Source organism: Apus apus, chromosome 7 (assembly GCF_020740795.1).
Source record: "Apus apus isolate bApuApu2 chromosome 7, bApuApu2.pri.cur, whole genome shotgun sequence".
In the NCBI taxonomy this organism is placed as follows: domain Eukaryota; kingdom Metazoa; phylum Chordata; class Aves; order Apodiformes; family Apodidae; genus Apus; species Apus apus.
Genome location: NC_067288.1, coordinates 21,089,622 through 21,107,894, shown reverse-complemented (window position 1 = coordinate 21,107,894; position 18,273 = coordinate 21,089,622). Strand labels below are relative to the sequence as shown.

The window sequence follows — 18,273 nt, the reverse complement described above, 5'->3', positions numbered from 1 at the left end:
TCAGAGAATAAACAGCAGACAGGTCATTGGTGGAGACAGGGTTGGTACCAAACAGAGCACCTGGAGGAGTCTGTGCGGGGATGAGACTGCTGTGTTGGAGTAAGGACCCTTCTACAGAGTTACACAGAGTATGAGGAGAAGCCCTCTATAAAACTTATTATGTTGCTATAAAGCTCCCTCCAAAGGGAAGGTCTAGCAAAGATACTGATATGAAACTGGAAAGCAGCTGCTGACTTAAGTATCCTTCAGCAGGATCGATAATCAAAGCTGTGGACAACCTTTGAGAGGGGAGCTCATAGCCTCCTCTTGTTGTTCTTGGTGGTATTTCACCCTCCAGTTTGAGAATTACCCATACAGAGAAGCCCTTGCAAGGGGAAGCAGAAGGGGCAGGTGGGAGCCTGCTCCCAAGCACCTGCTCCACCGAGCAGCCCTCTTCTCCATTCCCTAGTTACTCAAGTGATTTTCCCGACTGTCACATCTGTAAATAATGTTGCTGGTGTATGTGGCTGGATGCACAGTGGTGGAGGGGGGAGGGCTGGCTCTGAGGGTGGCTGTAACAGCCCCACTCTCCAACTCATACAATATTTATGCAGGGCTGGGAGTCAGCGGCACTGACCTCCGGGTCGTGCTGTTAAACAGCTCCCGCAGCCCCTGCATCCTAATTGCTGCACTTGTCCTTTGCTCTGGAGGATTCGTTGCTCCTTCTCTCCTGCAAAACAAATACTAATGGCAGCTTGTGCTTGGAGGTGGGGAGTGGTCTCTTTCTCACAAGGAAAAGACAAACTTGTTTCCCCTCATGTAGATGTAGTTTGCAGCTGCACAGAAACCTGCTCAGACCATCTTACTCAACGTGCCAGGCTCCCTGCTGCTGCCAGCCTGGAGGCTGTGCCAAGAGCCCATGAAACTGTTGTGTGATTTTTGGATTTGTGTGCCATCGGGGGGATGGGGAATGGATTTACCCCATCCCAATGGCTCCTTGTAGGATTTCTTTCTTCCCTTTAGTTGGGAGAGGGAAGAAGCAGCAATCATAGGCATCAGTTGAAACAGGGGACCTGGATGATGTGGTGCCGGAGGAGAGCAGAGATAGAGCCAGGAAAGAAGAGGGGTTCAAACAGCATCATGAGACAGAATGGAATATTTTCTAGAAAATAAATTATCTGCTTCAGTGAGTGGGAAGAGAGGTGATGTAGAAGGCTAGAGACCATCTGTGGGTGAGGGGCTTCTGCCCCTTTGCAAGCAGTGGCAGCCATGGCTGGACATGGAGAGGTTTTTCCTCTGGCTGGCAGGGCTCTCAGCTGATTAAAGTGGTTCAAGAAAGCCCAAAGGATAAAGCTTTTTGACTGCTAGAGCTGCTGTGGCTTTCCCCCAGTGCTATTCAGCTGGGCTCTGTCCTTCTTGGGGCTTCACGTCGGGCGTCTGCCAGTCCAGTGACCCGACTGGCCACCCACGTCCCTTATCCTGCCTTCCTGAGTTGGCAGGTCCTCTTTGTGACTGGAAAAGTGCTGTTTAGACTGGAGACTAATGGCCTTTTAGTGACATGATTGTATTATGTTGAGCGTCTATAGGCTTTACCATTAGGCACTAAGCAGTTTATGACTCATAGCAGAGAAGCCCTTGTCCTGAAGAGTTTATACACTAAATGGTCTGGACAGGCCAGGCACGGGAGAGGCAGGGTTTCCTCCCGCCTGTCACACAGCAGGTCTAAGTAAGAACTGGGACTGGATGTGTCGTCTCAGTTCCAGAGCATCAGCTTGCTCTAGGTCTTGCATGCTTTGATTTTCTGGGGAGAAATACTTCTGCAGCAGGAATTGTGCAGAGGGAGAAGCAGTGTGTTTAATGTTAGCTTCGTTTTTGTCTATGTTTTGAGGGGGTTTAGACACAATTGTAGGTGCATCTCTTGCATCAGATGTACTTCCTTTTTTGGTGCATACTGTATTCTGTAGCAGGAGTCTGAACACTCCCTCTTAAAACAGCTAGTATGTAGGCAATTAGTAAATTAGTGTCTGTAGGAAAGACTGCATACGAGACCACAAAGTAGGAGAAAGGACATGCTGTGTGTAATCAGGTCCTGCTGCAGTGTGAATCACAGAATAATTTAAACAGAGATCTCTAATCTAACCCCCTGCTCAAAGCAGAGGTCACTTCAAACTTAGTTCAGGTTGCTCAGGGTTTTCTCCAAATGAGTTTGTTTGAATGTCTCCAGGGGAGGAGATTCCACCACTAATCTCTTCCAGTGCCTTATTACTTGCACAGTGAAGAGTTTTTCCTGATGTCAAATTTGAAGTTCACTTTCTGCAGCCTGCAGTCATGACGAGTGACTTTCACTGAAAATGTGCCTGTGAAGTAGGTGTACACAGCACAAATTTTGTACACTCCTGTTCATAAGATGCTATATAATGTCATATTTAGTAAGCAAGCAGATTGTAGCAGCAACCTTATGTGTAGAGAAATCTGGTTTTAAAGGTTCTTTGTAGTGTCAGGTTCCCAAGGCTCGGGAGGCGACCTCGTTCTTGGAGACTTTCCAATTTCTCTTTCCTTGTGAGCGGTGTCATGCATTTCTGATGTCAAGGGGATGTCCACCCAGTCATCCTCCCTGTCTGGAAGGGCTGGTGAGAGCATTTGCTCTACCCCTTCACTGATCTGGAGGACTCAGTATGGAGGAGTGCAGAGCTTCTGCCTGCTGCACTCCTAACCTCAGCTGAACTGTGGAGCCGGTGAGCTCTGGTTTCCTGCATGGTAATTAAGTAGTTATTTAAAAATCAAAAGGCTCAGTTCTGGTCCTGCTCTCACTGGCTACTTGCAGACTCCAGGTAGAGTTACTCCAGATTTACTCCCCTATGCATAGCAGCAGAATCAGGCCCAGTAAATAGAGCTATGAATCTTTTTAAGAGAAGCTGTTAAGCAGTAGCACATAGATTTATTGTAGCATCATGTGTGTGCAATTGTTGATGAACATCTTCTGTTGGAGGCTGAATACCTGCTGTGTTACAGCCTTGCTTTTAATGTTGAGATAGCATCTCTGCCAGCATCTAGCTGACACACAGACAGATACCCATAAAAGAGCCAGATCTCACATGGTGTTAAATGCCTTCATGTTTCATTAAGGTTGATGGCAGTGGAAAGCACACAGTGCTTTGCAGGACAAGCGAGTCACAACGAGCCACTTGCCCTGTGTGCTTTTTGTGGCAGAATTATTTGCCTAGTGCATTCATTCCCCTGGTTGCAGTCTGAGATAACAGCCTTTTCCATTTGCAGGCTAGCTGCTTGGAAAGCATGGGCGTTGAGTTCTCCCAAGCATCTTAGAACCCAGCAAAAATTTAGAAAAGTGGGATGTGGCTGTTAGTATATGACAGGTGATGGAGCTGAGGCATTTCAGCCAGTGCTGCTATGAGTTCTAAGTGTTAAGGCTTGCAGCTTGCCTTTTAAGCTTCCAAGGCAGAAATATGCCTGGTAGAGAGAGAAAACAGCACTGTCCAGAATGGGCGCCACAGAAGAAGAAAGTCTAAGTGCCAGGTATTAGCCTTGCTGCTTAGCCTGGGTTTTTTGGCTTCATTACACGAATCTAATTAAAGATTGATGGAAAAAGATAACATACACTCCAGTGAAGGGGTTTGTGTGGCAACTGCTTGCCTTCCTGGGCAGCTGGAGTGGCACTAGTTATCTTGTGCATCACCACACCTCCCCGGGCCCTGCAAAACCCACTGGTGCCTCCACATGCCGTGGTATGTGCTCTTCTCCTGCATTGTGTCTCTCTTATTACTAATGGAGCATGGATGCATTTTAGCTGCTGGTCAGCCCTCATTAATATCCAGAGATGACAGGTTGACATTTGTAAAGAAGACTTTCATTGACCTTCATGTTGTGCATCGGTGCAGTTGCCATGCGGTGCCCTGTGCTGGATGCTTCTTCCTGTGCTGCCTCAGGAATGCAGTTGTGTTAGCAAAGGGACAGGCTATTCTGTAACCCTTTGCTGCTGCTGAGAACACAGCATGTCTGAATGTCTCTGCATCCCTCTGCCCATCCCAAGCAATGTTCCCTGTAGAGCTTCCATCCATCCCAGTGAGTGGGACTGGGGGGTATTGTGGTTGCACTCATGGCTCCTTGTAGAGGTTGTTATTTAGGTACTGGGACCTTAATGGAAGACAGCTTCATGCCAGTGGTGCTGTCCTGTTTGCTTCCTTTTGTGGGCTGCTGTCTGAGGATGCGGCAGAAGAAAAGCCTGTGCTGCCCAGGCATCCTGAGCGCACTGTCAGTCAGTCGCTTGTCTCTCCCCCGACCCACCCCATCCCAGCTCGAGGACTGCTACAGCCTGCTCAGCAATGACATTTATTAACAGAGAGGGCTTTGAAAAAGGCAAGCTGCTCCTGCAAAGGCTCCTCACTGTAACTCCATCTCCTCTCGCCAGCCAGTCTGAGGCAATGGCTTCTGGTGTTGAAATTCATTAGTGTTTCCTGACAGGTGATGGAGGCTGGCTCTGTCTGTTCCCACTTTCCTGCTCTCATATCCCTGCTTCACGCATTCTGTTATTTAAAGCTGATGTGTGGCTTGTAGGCTTGTTGCACTGTGACAAGTTTGGGGGTGGTTGAGAGAACTGAGGGGGTGGAAGGAAAGCAAAGAGGGAGGGAGGTAGGACCTGTCTCAGGGTTTCCGCGAAAGCCTGTAGCTTTTCAGACCCAAATGCATTGTCTTTCCACAGTGACTGCTTGTGAATTTTAAGAGCAGCCATGCTGGGGTGGTTTGGCCTGCAATGATGGGGGACAGAGAGGGATGATTTTTTTTTTTTTTTTGAGATGTGGATCAGCATTCTTCTATTTCCCCAGGGTGCAGGGTGGTTCAGGCTGTGCAGTGTGCCCAGGATGCTCCACTCATGTGCAGGTACTGTGGCATCATGCTGTTGGAGCTCTCCTCACCCAGCATAGTGGTTTTGGCAAAGCCCAGCTAGGCTCTCTGTGTGTCCATGAGATGCTCCTGCAGTGTCTCATCCCTTGGCATCTCCAGACCATTGGACCTGCCTGGGACTAACTGTTTTAACCAACTTTGGATCAACTTAAGGCTGCCTCTTTGGGAGGGTGTAGGTTTACCTAAACTGCTTTAAATTCTTAGTGTGGCTCCAGGTAATCGTAGAATAATCATAGAATCTTAGAATGGTTTGGGTTGGAGGGGACCTTAAAGATCACCTACATCCAACCCTCCTGCAATGGAAGAGACACCTTCCACTAGATGAGGTTTCTCAGAGCCCCATCCAGCCTGGCCTTGCGAGGTTTGGGGCAGACAGATGTGGCTTTGCCTGTCATGGTGCTGTACCTGTACTAAAACCTCTCAGGTGCCTTAGCACAGGATTTTATTCCCTCGCTGGCGTTCTCTGTTAGGAGAGGGCACCCAGGCTTTCCCCTCTTGGCCTGGGAAACATCCCACTTCACATGAAAACAGGGCAGCATCTCTGTGCCAGAAGGTCCAGAGCCATGTCTTGACCAGCCTTGCTTTGAACGAGGATGCAAGGCTGGGATGGTTTGACAGCAGCATCTAGGCAGCTTCCTTCAGGTTTTCCAACCCCTCTTTCAGCAAAGGATTTCGAGGGCAGGAGCCTGCTTGCCCATTCCTTTGCAGACAAGTGCGGTGGGGTTGGCTGGAACACAATTAAAATGTTCTGCATGTCTTACAACTCAAGGTCTCCAGGGCATGGATTTTTTTTGGAAGGCTGAGGCCAGGTCTGTAAAAACCAAGATTTAATGTCCCTTTATCTTTCCCATAGAGAGAGTTGTTTTAACTGGCTCAATATCAATACAGCCAGTGTGTAGAAAGTGGCCCAATTTCATTGTCTCCTGACATCCTGAACCCAGAAGCAGATGGACATTAACCAGCTCTGATTAGTTGGGAGAATCAAGCATTAATTTTTTATATGCCAGGACCACCTGAGTGACGGAAATCAATTACAGCTGCCCCTCCCCCTGCCATATTAATGTGGTGGCTCTGAGCAGAGATGGAGGAACCTGTTGAAATGAGAAACCCCTATTTCTTAGTTTGACCCCCTAGGTAATTAGGGTTAAATTGATATGCTATCGCACTGGTGACACATTTTATCTGCTTCTGTTTGTACAAGAGGATACAATAGTGGAGGAAGGACCAATTTGTGCCCTGCTCTAGCTAACCAGACCCAGATAAAAGGTGTCACTAGTACGATAATGTTCTTGCTTCATGCTCCTTTATTGTTGCTCAATTTGCCTTTTTTTTTTAATCCTGTTCTTTCAATACCCTTGGTCATATTTTAACTCCATGCCATCGCATAATGACGCCCTGCTAAATGTGTGTGGAGATAGGCAACTCTGGCTGACAGCCTTCCCTGATAACCGAATTCCAGCCCATCCATCACTAGGCTGCTCTCCTTAACTTAAGGAAAGTGATAACTAAAGCAAGGCCGTTTATCACCGCTGAGCTGTGCGCATCTTGCCACCTTGGAGAGAGCCAGCTTTAACGGGAGAAATGCAGCCATGTCACCTCGTCTTCCATTTGCATCCCGTTCATCTCCAGGCTCCATTTACCCTGCAGAGTGAAGGAGCAGGGCTGGATGGAAATCAGAGCCTGAAAATGGTGCCGAGTTGCCACTGCTAACCCAGTGGAGGGCTTGGTCTTGTTTGGCTGGCAGAGGAGAGCGTGCTACTTGCTGTCACTTGCTCTTCCGTCCCAAGGGGACCTGTGTTTTGGGAGTGGGCAGAGGTTTTGCACTTGCATCTTGCGTCTCTGTTACTGGGATGATAGACTACCAGAGCTGCATTGGAGGCTAGAAAATTCCACAGCTATTTTCAAGTGTCTCATCAAGTGCAGTCATACCTGAAGCTGCAGCATTTGGCTGATGAGGTGGTTTTGAGAGCCAGCCTCCTTGCCAAGGAGTGAGAGCTTCATTGTTAGGGGAGACAGTGAGACCTCATTCAAAAGCTGGATGGATTATGGAATGTTGAATGTGGAGCAATGTGCCACCACTTCTCCCTTTCCAGAGGAAGGGCCAAATCCTGAGCTTTTTGATCAAGCAAAGCTGTCCCAGTGACCATAATACCCAGCTAATACATGGTACTGAGCATAAGAGCATGTTTATTACATAAGCTGCTCAAGTGAATGGTGGCCCTAATAAATGGAGATATTTCCTTACAGGCTCTGGCACTTCTATTACCCAGGAGGGCCACAGATATACTTTGTTCACTCTAACCTGGAGAAGATGCTGGAGTTGAGGTTGAGGAGTGGGGGACCACTGCAGGTGACAAGCTTGGAGCTGGGGAAGAGACATTGCAGGAGTGACTTCCTTCCTATAGCTACCTGAGGAACTGGTTTCTGTGCAGTGAAAGCCCCTGGTTCCCTGTACTGGGAGTGCTTCATAACCCAGACTAGACCAGACCCATAGGACAACCCTTTGCAAAAGGCAAGTGCACTGTGTGGCTGTATCCCTGCTGGCTTGGAGCCACCAGGCCTGCATCTTCCAGCTTGGGGAGTGTGTGATGCTTTGTTCCACGCTGCTGACAGCCCATCCAGGTTATAGCATGAGCATAGGTCTTCTAGTGCTTGAAAAACTTGAAGTCTCTTCTAGTGCTAACGTGAAATGAGTGGAGTACAAGCATGGAGGGGGAGGGGGAGTGTCCTTAGGTCACATGGCTTTACAGGCAGTTTCTGGGTTTGTTACTTGTTTGCAAAAATGGGTCATTTATTTAGTTGACGTATTTATTTGGAGCATTTATTTTCTCCAATTAAAGACCCACTGTCCAATGCCCAGGGCATTCTGCCATCAGTCTCAGGGTGGAAGTAGAACCAGACTGTCCAGTTTGCTGGGCCTTTCGGTCCCACAGGAATGGAAATGCTTTAGATGTCATTCATTGCACTGGCTGGTTAGCTGTCAATTCCTGTGGCTAACAAGAATGGTGCTGTACTTGCTTCTTCTGGGCCCTATCCAAATGTTAAGTGAGATGATACTCCTCTTAACTGGAGCTAGGCTGAGACCTGTATTAATGAAACATCTTGGACTGGGAGGAGGAACCCAGCTTTTAGTAATACACCTTTTGCAAACTGCTGTCATCATTCTGTCTAGCTAAATGTGAGCAGTGTAAGGAGAGGTTAAGATGATGATGTGTCTGTATTAGACTGACCATTTTTTTTGAGTTGTTCCAGTTCTTACAATCTTTTTTTTTTTTAAATTTGGGCACCAATAGAAGCAGCTTTCCTGGAGAAAAGAGCTTTCTTTGCATGCTGGTTGGGGCTGATGGGGTCTGTTCAGCTATGTAATGGACATGTGTGGTGGCTGTAAAAGGCCTGGACCAGGCTGCTCTTTGATGTTACTGTGCAATTGTGAGGAGTGACTCCAGGTGGTGTGTTTCAGCACCATGGTGCTGGCATCAGGTGAGCTGTGCCCAGAGATGGGACCCTGCTGCCCAGTCACATTGCTTACCCTGAAAATCACTGTAGCCCTGCTGCTTGCAAGCTCATGTTTTTGACAGGCTTCCTGGTTTCAACGAGATTCATCTAGACTTCCTTATTCAGATGTATTTCTGTGACTTAAATTATTGCTCCTAAATGATAGCATGTACATCTTTTCAGGATGAGGCATTTGGTTTTAGCACAGAGTCTATTCCTTTTTTAGCCTGAGCAGGCAAAACCAAGACTAGATCACTGGTACTGTACTATCCTAAGTGTCGCATTACCCACAGGTATCTTATCTATGTCCCTCCTGCATTTCCTTATTGGGAAACTGCTTGTAGGGCTGAAGAGGTACTGCTCTGTTCACCAGAGGGTTAGGAGCTGGGATGAGCCTTTTGGTGTGTCCATCTTGTAACCGTATCTGACCAGACCTTATTCTTGAATTTCATCATTGAGTCTGGATTATTCAATCTTTCTGTTACGGAGAGTGGGAGAAGACTTTGCCCTGGAAATGCTCTGTTTTGGGATGCTTGAGCAGCTGATGCTGGCACTCACAGCTCCTCCCTCCTCCCCTACAACCTCCCTAGACAGCCCCCAGATGCCCAAGGAAGTTGTGAGAATCCCCATCCCCCTCTGTTTGCAGAAGCTGATTTCTGAGGTTGTGGCTTTTAACATGCACAAACGGGTCTAATTTAGTCATTTATTTAGTTGACATATTTATTTGGGATGTTCCTTTGCTTCAGTTAAAGATCCTGTGACCAGTGCCCCAGGCGTGCTCAGCAGTATGTGAATGAACAAGATCCATCAATTACTCTTGATCAGATCAAACTGGCCAGGGAAAACTCACATAACTCATCTCCCCACGCAGGCTTGGCTGGAGCCGTGTGGCTTTGTGACTCAGCTGTCCCTTCTGAGGGGTATGTCGTAGCCCCCCTGCAAACACACTGGGGTTGGGACAGTGTGGGAGAAACAGTTTTCCAAACCCCAGGGTCCTGCTGTGTCCCTTCAGGCAATCCACCTCTCTGCCAGTGTTGTTTTGTTTTGTGAACCCTATTCTGGTGTCTCACTGTAGGGAGAGTCAAGTACGTTTGCTTACGGCTCTGGCTGCTGGTGCTCAAACCCCCAGTGAGACAGTGTGCAGCACCTTGCATCTCCAGAGTTGTGACTGCTCTCTTCTTCCAAGCACCTGCTGGAAAACAGCCTCTGCCTCCTTAGCCCTAAAAGGCTGGTCCTGCAGCATTACTACCCCAAAAAAGAATGTGTTGTTGCCTCCTTCCCTCCCTCGTGTCTCTTTCAGGCCAAATGGCAAAACGCCAGGGCATGTCAGGTGAAGTGTCAGTCCTTCTGTCTGCCCTGTAAGGTGCTGGGTGAGCAGGATGGTTTTGCAGGGATTTGTGATAAGTTCACCTAGCTAAGGACAGCCCAGATGCTCCAGTCGTGTTTGTGTTAGCCACTGTAGAGGAGTACAGCCACTGTACTGTACTTGCACATACCTCCTGTTCAAGACGTCCAGTCTGAAAGGTGACAGCATCCTGGAAGTGGCTGGATGTATGTAAGTCTTCAGCCAAGCTGTGCTTTCTTGAGATTTTTTTTTCCAAGAGCTACAGTCCTTCTGATGTGCAGCATGTTACAGCAGACTTGAGAGTCTCTTCCATCTCGGAACGAAATGCACTTAAGAAAACAGAGTTTGTGTTGTCAGGACACTGATTGAATCAAACCTGCTCTTTCTTCTCTCTTACAGGTTACCAGGACAATGCCAGTACTTAGGGCTGCCGGTTGCTGATTACTTCAAACAGTGGATTAATCTGAAAAAGGTACTTTTGTGCAAACTGCCATGGTCCCCATCTCCCTCTCTCCCACCTCCCCTTGTCCTTCTCCTTTCCTCTTTAAGGAGGTGTCTAATAACTACTCCTGTTTTGCATTGAAATGAGTTATTTTCTCAGAAGCAGGGCTGAGCGAGTCCTCCAGTTCCCTATTGTATCTCCTCTAATAGAGTCTTACTATACTTGATGGGATGTGTTCTGCAGCTGGGGAGAATCCTATTGTGGCAGACACAGTGTGGTGTCTCCACATAATGGTGGGACACTGTGAGGCCCCTCTTCAGCGATGGCTGTGTTGGCCTCAGTGTTGCTGACTCGGTTTTGTTTTGCAGCCATATAAGGCTCCTAGGAGCTTGGTTTCCTTCAGATAAAATTCTGGTTGATAAGCACGTGGAAATACTCCCAAATAAAAATCAGTGTTTCCCACTGTGCTGTGGGGAAGGGGGAGCTGTCTCAGCAGCACCTCCACCTAAGAAACCGGTGGTCACTTTGCAAAGCAAAATGCCTTGGAATTCACTGTCTGGTGACTTGTCTTGCTCTATGCCTTGTCTGGGTGGTTAAAGAGCAGCCTAATGGGCATCCACAGGGTCACTTGGCACAGCTGTTTCATCTACACAGAAAAATATGGTGATGCTATAAGCCACAAATCAAAGTGGGAAGAAAAGAACAAGTGTGATTACAAGCTAGCAGCAGGGTGAGGGGAGAGGCTGGTGTCTGTGCACAAGAGAAAGTGGGATGGTCCTCCTGGTTAAACCTTTGGATGAGTATGATTCCCTTCCCCCATCCAATTTAATGTTTTATTTGAGTTTCTGCACCTTTTCCTGATAGTTAGGGGTCTTAGTAAGTGAAATGTGCTTGTAAACAGCTTGTTGTAGGATTTTCTTTTGTTCTTTTATTTATATATTGTTTCAAATGGAAACATGAGTGACAGGCTAAGCGGCCACAGAAGGACAATTTGCATGATCTGTTCCATCAAATAGGGTAGAACATGAACTTAACAAGGGATGCTGGCAGCACATTCCCTGCTGAACTTGTCAAAGGGTCTTGTATTTCCCTGCTGTCAGAGCAAATCTTTTGGCTGATTGCTGGTCCTTGGTAAATGAAATCTGAAAGCACATTGGGGCATTCTGCAGTTCAGTGACCATTAATGATCGCCATTTGAAGTTCACTAAACTTCCGGTGAATGGATGGCAGCTAGATAACCAGCAGGTTGATGGCTGCAGAATAACAATATTTAAAAAAAAAAAAGAAAAAGAATCCCTATATATCACAATATTCAGCAAGAAGTAGGTTGATCCAGCTATGTTGCTTCTCTGGGCCACAGGAGGAAAGACTTACAGCTCTTTCCCATAGTTCGAGGCTCCTGAATTTAGTGTGTTATGAGCTGGGATTCGTTGTAATGTAGACATCAAGGCAAGTGGCTGTTCTTCAAGATGAGCCTTCCTGTATTGTGCTTCAGCAAATACTGTGATACTAAGTTGAGGGTTGGTGAGCATCTGTGTAGTACCAAGCACAGAGCTAACAGCAGAAGCAGGAGGGAAGCTCTTGCCTGGAAGTGTTGCCCTGCCCAGCTCTCTGAGGCTGGCTGTGCGTGTAGCATGAGAGCACATGTGTTGGGATTGTCTCCCTCTGCAGATGTTTCACTTGGAAAGGAAGGCTCCAGTCTTCCTTCATGTCTTGTGGGGAGGGGATGTATGGGAGAAATGTTCATCTTCCTCCAACCTCTCTAATCCCTTAAAAATCTGATGGTTTTGTGACTCTTAAATACCTGATGCCATGTGACACAGGGTGGTACCAGGGTCCCTGTGCCCTTCTGGGAAGTGACTCAGGTTATAAAGGAGAACAGGGACTTCTACTGGCCTGTGGCTAAAGAGCTGCCCTGCCTGGGGCTTGCTCTTACCCCCAAGCGAGGATTTTTCCATGCTACTCTGAGAGTGTTTGTAGGGAAAGCACCTGTGTATTTTCATGAGAGAGGATTTCCAGACTAGATAGGTAATTCTGGCCAAGCAACAGGACCCCATGGGACCTCAGTGTCTTTTGAGTGAGACAAAGTTGGACAGGAATCTAACCCTCCTGCTCTTCCCTGCGTAGCTCAGGAGGCCTCTTTTCCCCTCCCTCTGGCGTGTTCCTGACTTAGAAATGCCTCCTAGGCTGAGTCTGCCTCTGACTTGATACATGAAGTGAAGGTGTTGGGGAGGGGGTGGTGGTGTAGAGCTGCTGATTTCTAGGTCATGGATAATGTGGACACTTGGATGTTTCAGATGTCGAGAAAACAGTTGATGTGAGTGTAAATGGCATGTGTTACTGAGAGCAGATTCCTGCAGGGTAGCCCCACCTGCGCCTGCTGTCTGTCCTTTGGGTCTCTGATTGTGAACAGTGATACCAAGAGGACCCTATTGAGTTAGGGAACAGCTGCTGCAAATACACAGCAATGCAGAAGAGTGGGATTAGGTACAGGCAGACATTTTGGAGTACCTGTGTGTAGTGCGGTAGCAACAAAATGTGTTCCAGATTCCCTCTGCCCATGCACAGATGGCTTCAGCTTGCTTCTCTTCATACCCTTTATGTATCATCTGAAGAAACAGTCCCTGGCTGGGCAGCCGCAGAGGTCAGCACGCTGTCCCTCTTCCTGAGGTGGCACAGCAGTCTTTCCCAAGGTTCATTCTCCAATAAACTCCTTCCCTTGTCACTTCTGTGCTGCAGGAGCAGTTGAGGTGAGCCCCCTGTGCCTCCAGACCTCTCTGAGTATTCAAGACTTGACTCTTGGGTAAGCTGAAGATGGGAATCAGCCCCTGCTAGCTGCCACTCTTTTGTTGCCCCAGAAAACCATTTTGGATTGATCTGGCTGCGCAGGTGGTGGTGAGCTCCACACCTGACTGCTATGAAGGTGGCCTCAGCATTGTGGGATCTGTGAAAAAGCCTTCTGTGGAGGACAAAAGGAGAAAAGCTGCCTGTGCACTTGACTGCATTTACTGAAGTTTTACCTTACCCTGTGCCCCCCCAGCCTGCTAATGCATCCCTTCCATCAAGCCTGACTGGTGTTTGCTGACATTTTTAATGTCACTGAGCGATCTTGTATCTCTGGTGAACTGTCAGTGTAGAGCTGACTCGGGGCAGGGAGTTTATCATGTTCTTCACTTTGATTAGCTCAGCCTTGTGGGAGGGCAGCAGAAAGCAGAGGAGGCTTTCTTAGAATGCTGCAACATTTCAGATATCCCCCTAAACCATCTTGATAGAGAGACACCATCCCGTCTGCCAATTGTCTTTTTGTGCCTGTCATGTCGATCCACAGAGGCCCCATGGGTTAGGACTGAGGTGCAGAACCTGAGCTGCATCATGGGAGCTGGATGCTCAGGATGTAAATAGCAGAAAGTGCTTCATGACAGGAGCAAGGGGCACCAGTGGAGAAATGTGTGCAAAGAGCAGGAGGCTGTGGGTCAAGATTTATGTGAGAAGGAAAGCTGCTGCAGCTAACGAGCTAAACCAAGCTGCTGCCCCAAGAGTATCCTCAGGTAGCCTGGATAAATTAATTGGTGCTTATTCTAACGCAAGGATCAGCTCTCATTCATGGTCCCTGTGCTCTTTCAGGAGCCTCTGTGGTTTATCATTCCAGGTCGCGCTTGAGTTAGTGGAATGGTCAGTCCCATGATGGATCCTCACCCTGGGGGATGGAGCCAGGCTGAGGACACGGTGCCTGCAATTGCAGGATGACCAGGAGCCTGGGAATGGGAAACTCAGTGGGCAGCAGGAGTGCCAGCATCACTGGGTTAGGAGCATGTCACGGAGGGGAGAGTGGTTTGATGGAGGAAGGAGGTGGAAGAAGGGGCGGTGAAGCTAGATTTTCTGACAATTAGCTTGTGCAAGAAAAACATTAGAAGGATGAGAATGTTAAAATGGCCACACCAAAGGTATAATCCAGATCCCCTCCATGCCAGAGGCCGGTAGCTGATGCTTGCAGGTGTAAATGTGAATAAACAGAGTATAATTAATGCGTAATTAAATAGCAAAACTCATTGCTGCTGGGTGCTGTTGAAACTGAAAGCGTGAGCAGATTCAGAAAAGGAGGTGAAAAGTTTCTGGCAGACAGATGTGGTAAAAACAGTGGATGCTAAACACACTGGTCCAGAGGCAGCAGAGGAAATTGCTGAGAACAAGAGGAAGCTGATTTGGATCATGCTCTCCTTGTTACACATCTGTTTGACCATCTTTGATTCCTGTTCACAGAGGGCAGTATGTCTTTAGATGCATTGATAGTGGATGCTTTAGAGGTGACAGAAAACTGGTCCTAGTTTGACACCTTCCTGAAGTCCAGGAGAAATTTTATGAAAGGCAAGGGTTGAATAACGTGTGGAAGAATGAAGCATTCCTCATCTGGGCATCAGAAAACAGAGTTGACAGAGCCTTGGGGAGCACAGCGTGACCATGCTGGGGTGCTGTGACTGTGTGCAGAGCTGGCCTTTTCCAGGCCCAGCCTTTATTGCTCTGTAGATATTCCTAGCTGGAAGCAAACTGTTAGTACACATGCACAAATGTTTTAAGGTCACCTACTCACGTTGTGAAATGTGACAGAGAAAGCATGTAATAGGATGTTTTTGTTAATGTTTGGCAACTAGAAATAAACACATCTTAAACACAGATTTGCTAACAGCTTTTTGTCTCTCCTCTGAATTAAGAATTCCATCTGCCTTTGGGGTTGGAGTAGGAACTCTGAGTGCTTCTCAGGCACTTGGTGCTGAAGTGTCTTGTGCTTTGGATGAAGAATGTTGAAATGGGTGCAACAGAGAAATTGTTTAATTTTGGTTTAATATGCCTGGAAATTGCTTTCATGAGGTCTAACTTCTTGAGGACTTGCTGGGATTGTTATTAATTGCCTGTTTTTTGAATTACTTGCTATAAGAAATATAAAATGTCTAGTAAGGTTAGAAATAGCAGAGGAGGACTCCTCAAGCAGAGTGCTCCACGGCCAAAGCATCAAGCATGTGAATTGATGTTGCCACTTAACTGTGAAGAGCTGCTCATAGACGCACAGTGCTCAGTGCTTTGTTTGTTTGCAGCACAGGTGAGTGCTCTGAGACCATGTCACACTTTCTTCCTTCAGTGGGAGCTGTGGTTTCCTGTACTCCTCACACCTGGCTGCGGGGCTTTTGGCTTTGGAAAGTGTCTCTCAGAAGCCAGGAACGGGAAAGGTTGTGAAAGGAAACACAAGGAGAAGGATGGCTCCAAGGTCACGGGGAGTGTCTGTACGATGGCATTGGTTTATAGTTGGAAGAGAACGAGGGGAATTGCTTATAACAGCAAAATGACTGTGTTTAATATTTTGTTCTGGATTTACAGAAAGGCAGAGGATTGCCATATTGCTGAGAAAGAGGTCTGCTGTTAGAAGACAATTTTTTGGTAAAGTGGTGGCTTTTGGTTGGCATTTTGCATAGCTGATTTACAGGTTTTAGACCTGACTGAGAAGCCCTGGACTGTTTAATAAGTCTTTGAACATGAGGGAAGTTCTAGAGGACTGGAAGAAAGCTAATGTTGTACCAGTAATTTAGAAGGGCAAATGGGATGACCGATGAAGTAATTATAGCCCTATCAGCTTGACATTAATTCTGGGCAAAGTAATGAAAAGCCAGATATCATAGTTGATTAATAAAGAATGAAAAGAGGGTAATATAATGCCAATCAATGTGGATTTATGGAAACTAGATCTTTTTCAAACTAACTTGATATTTTTTTTATGAGACTACATGTTTGGTTGATAAAGGTAACCATGTCAGTGTAATATACTTCTGGAAGGCATTTCACTTGGTACCTTATGACATTTTGATTAAGAAACAAGAGTGATACAAAATCAACATGGCACACATTACATTGATTAAGAACGAGCAAACTGACAGCTCCTAGCATTTAATTGTAAATGGATAATCATCATGGAGTGCATGTCTTCCTAGTGGGGTCCCACAGGGATCTATTTCTCAGACCTCTTGTATTTAACACTTTTATCAATGCCCTGAAAGAAAACATAAAAATCATTTCCGATAAAGTGTGCAGATACTGCATCCAGGAGGTGGCTGCTGTTGGATTTATAAACAGGCAATGGGTAAGTGGGAGTAAAGGGGCTGGATAATCTTTGTTTCTCTGGGACTGATTTGACCAGTACAGGATGCTGGGTCCCATCTCCACATCGGAAGGGATTCTGGAAACTTGAAGACTGGATGAGAATTGCAAGATCCATGGGAACACTCACCATGCAGTAAAGACCTTGGGAGTCATTTAGGGTACTGGAGAGAAGGATAAGGGAGACTTGGCTGTAGTTGTTAAGTATCTAAAGAGACAGGCAAAATGTGGTGAGAGGCTCCTTCCATCTAGGAGACAAAGACATAAGCAGTTCCAGTGCCTGGAAGCCAAAGTGAGATAATTCAGGTTCATTTTTTTACAGCGAGGGTAATTAACTATTGGAACAACTTACCATGGGCTGTGGTGGATTCTCCAGCTCAAGAGGGAAGGTTCTTACTTCAAAAAATCAGCTTTGACTCAAACAGCAATTATTTTGAGGCAGCCTTGTGGCCTGTGCAGGTCAGGCCAGCCAATTGCACCAGTTCCTTCTGCTGTGATAGTCTTTGACTGTTGGTCTTGATGTAGCTGTGGCTGCTCCGTTCCCTTGTGGTGAGAACACCCTCAAAGGCTCCTGACTTAGGGGACGGCAGGTGACACGAGGCTGGGAATGGAGGGAACAGCATCCTGGGGAGTGTGGCATGGCTGACATGGGCAGGGGAGCCCTCCTTCTCCAGGTCTGGAGCCCGGCAGCCCTCCATGACTTCTCCTTTAAATCTGTTGTGCAGCTGTCTGAACTCTGAAATTTCTTTCACACTCTCCCTTGCCTTGTTAACATGTGTTGCCTTTGGGGTAATCAGGGAAAAAATATTATGTCCTTTTACAATTACCGGGTTTTGGAATATTAAAATGTCTCTCTGCATCGGCAGTGTTATTTTGATTGGTATTCTAACCTTTGACTAGCCCATAAAGCGAGCCGCTCTTCAAGCCAATATTGCAGGACTGAAATTTAATTCCGAAATGATTCCAGATAATAGGGAGACAGATAATATATGCATGAAGGATATTATGTTTGGACTAAATGCAGCAGGGCCAGGGCTTGGGAGTTGAATAATAGCCCAGAGTGAGTTATAATCTGTGGGACAGAAATACCTTACTGTCAGGGCCAGGAGAGGAACTCTTAAATCAAAGGGAGGGAGATGAGGAGGGAGTCAGGGATAGTCATCTCAAAGGGAAAGGGCATCCAGGAGAGGCCTTAAAGGAGCAGCCGCTCTGTCCTGCTCTAGAGGGACCTGTATTCCCTTTCTTATTTAACAAGTTGTGGAGAAAAACACATTTCCAAGGAAAACCAACAAGCAGGGAGGGTTGTGCTGGAAAGAGAGGGTGAGTGTCTGCAAATTCTTGATAGTCTTTTCCCTTTCCTCATCCTGGTCTCATCAGAAGGGGATGCCCTCGAAGCTCTAAGCAGGTAGACTGAGGGGTTGTTGAGGGAGGTTTGCAGTATGTGCTAAGGTGGAATGCTCACATAACCCACAGTAACTGCTGGGGTTGGTTTTGATATCCACCTTTGCATAAAACAAAGGAAACGAAGGCACAGCATGTGGGCTGTGTGGCCAGGAGTTGTTCAGGGCTCTGCTCTCCCCTCAGCCTGGGACTCGCTGGTGGGCAGGGTTGTCTACCTCCCTCAGAGTTTCTGCTCAGGCTTATGACTGGAGAGACAGAGTAAGAGCATCTGATGGGACAGATGGTTGCAAATTTGGTGCCTCTTAAATTCTGGAGGCTTTAAGAAGCATACTGCCCTCTGGGCTCTCTGCCTCAGGGAAGGAAACTTGCAGTTTTTGCTATTTGCTTCTCTGCAAGTGACACTTTGTGCTTTCCCAGCAGCTTCCCAAGCACGGTGGAGCAGTCAGCAGGGTGCTCTTTGCTCTGCAGTAGCTCAGCCCTGTAACTTTAACCTACTGGGCAAGGCCTTGGGAGTTTTTCTGTATCTAGACCTTGCAGAGCGTTGCAG

The 18,273-nt window shown here is 47.1% G+C and overlaps 1 protein-coding gene across 3 annotated transcripts in view; it reads left to right on the top strand.

Moving 5' to 3' along the window:
• Positions 1–18,273, top strand: part of ERI3 (ERI1 exoribonuclease family member 3) — a 131,729-nt gene that overhangs the window by 41,996 nt on the left and 71,460 nt on the right. For all 3 annotated transcript variants that reach the window (XM_051624670.1, XM_051624671.1, XM_051624672.1), the window contains exon 6: positions 10,139–10,211. In XM_051624670.1, the coding sequence (XP_051480630.1) occupies positions 10,139–10,211 (73 nt within the window). The remainder of the gene's footprint in view (positions 1–10,138; positions 10,212–18,273) is intronic.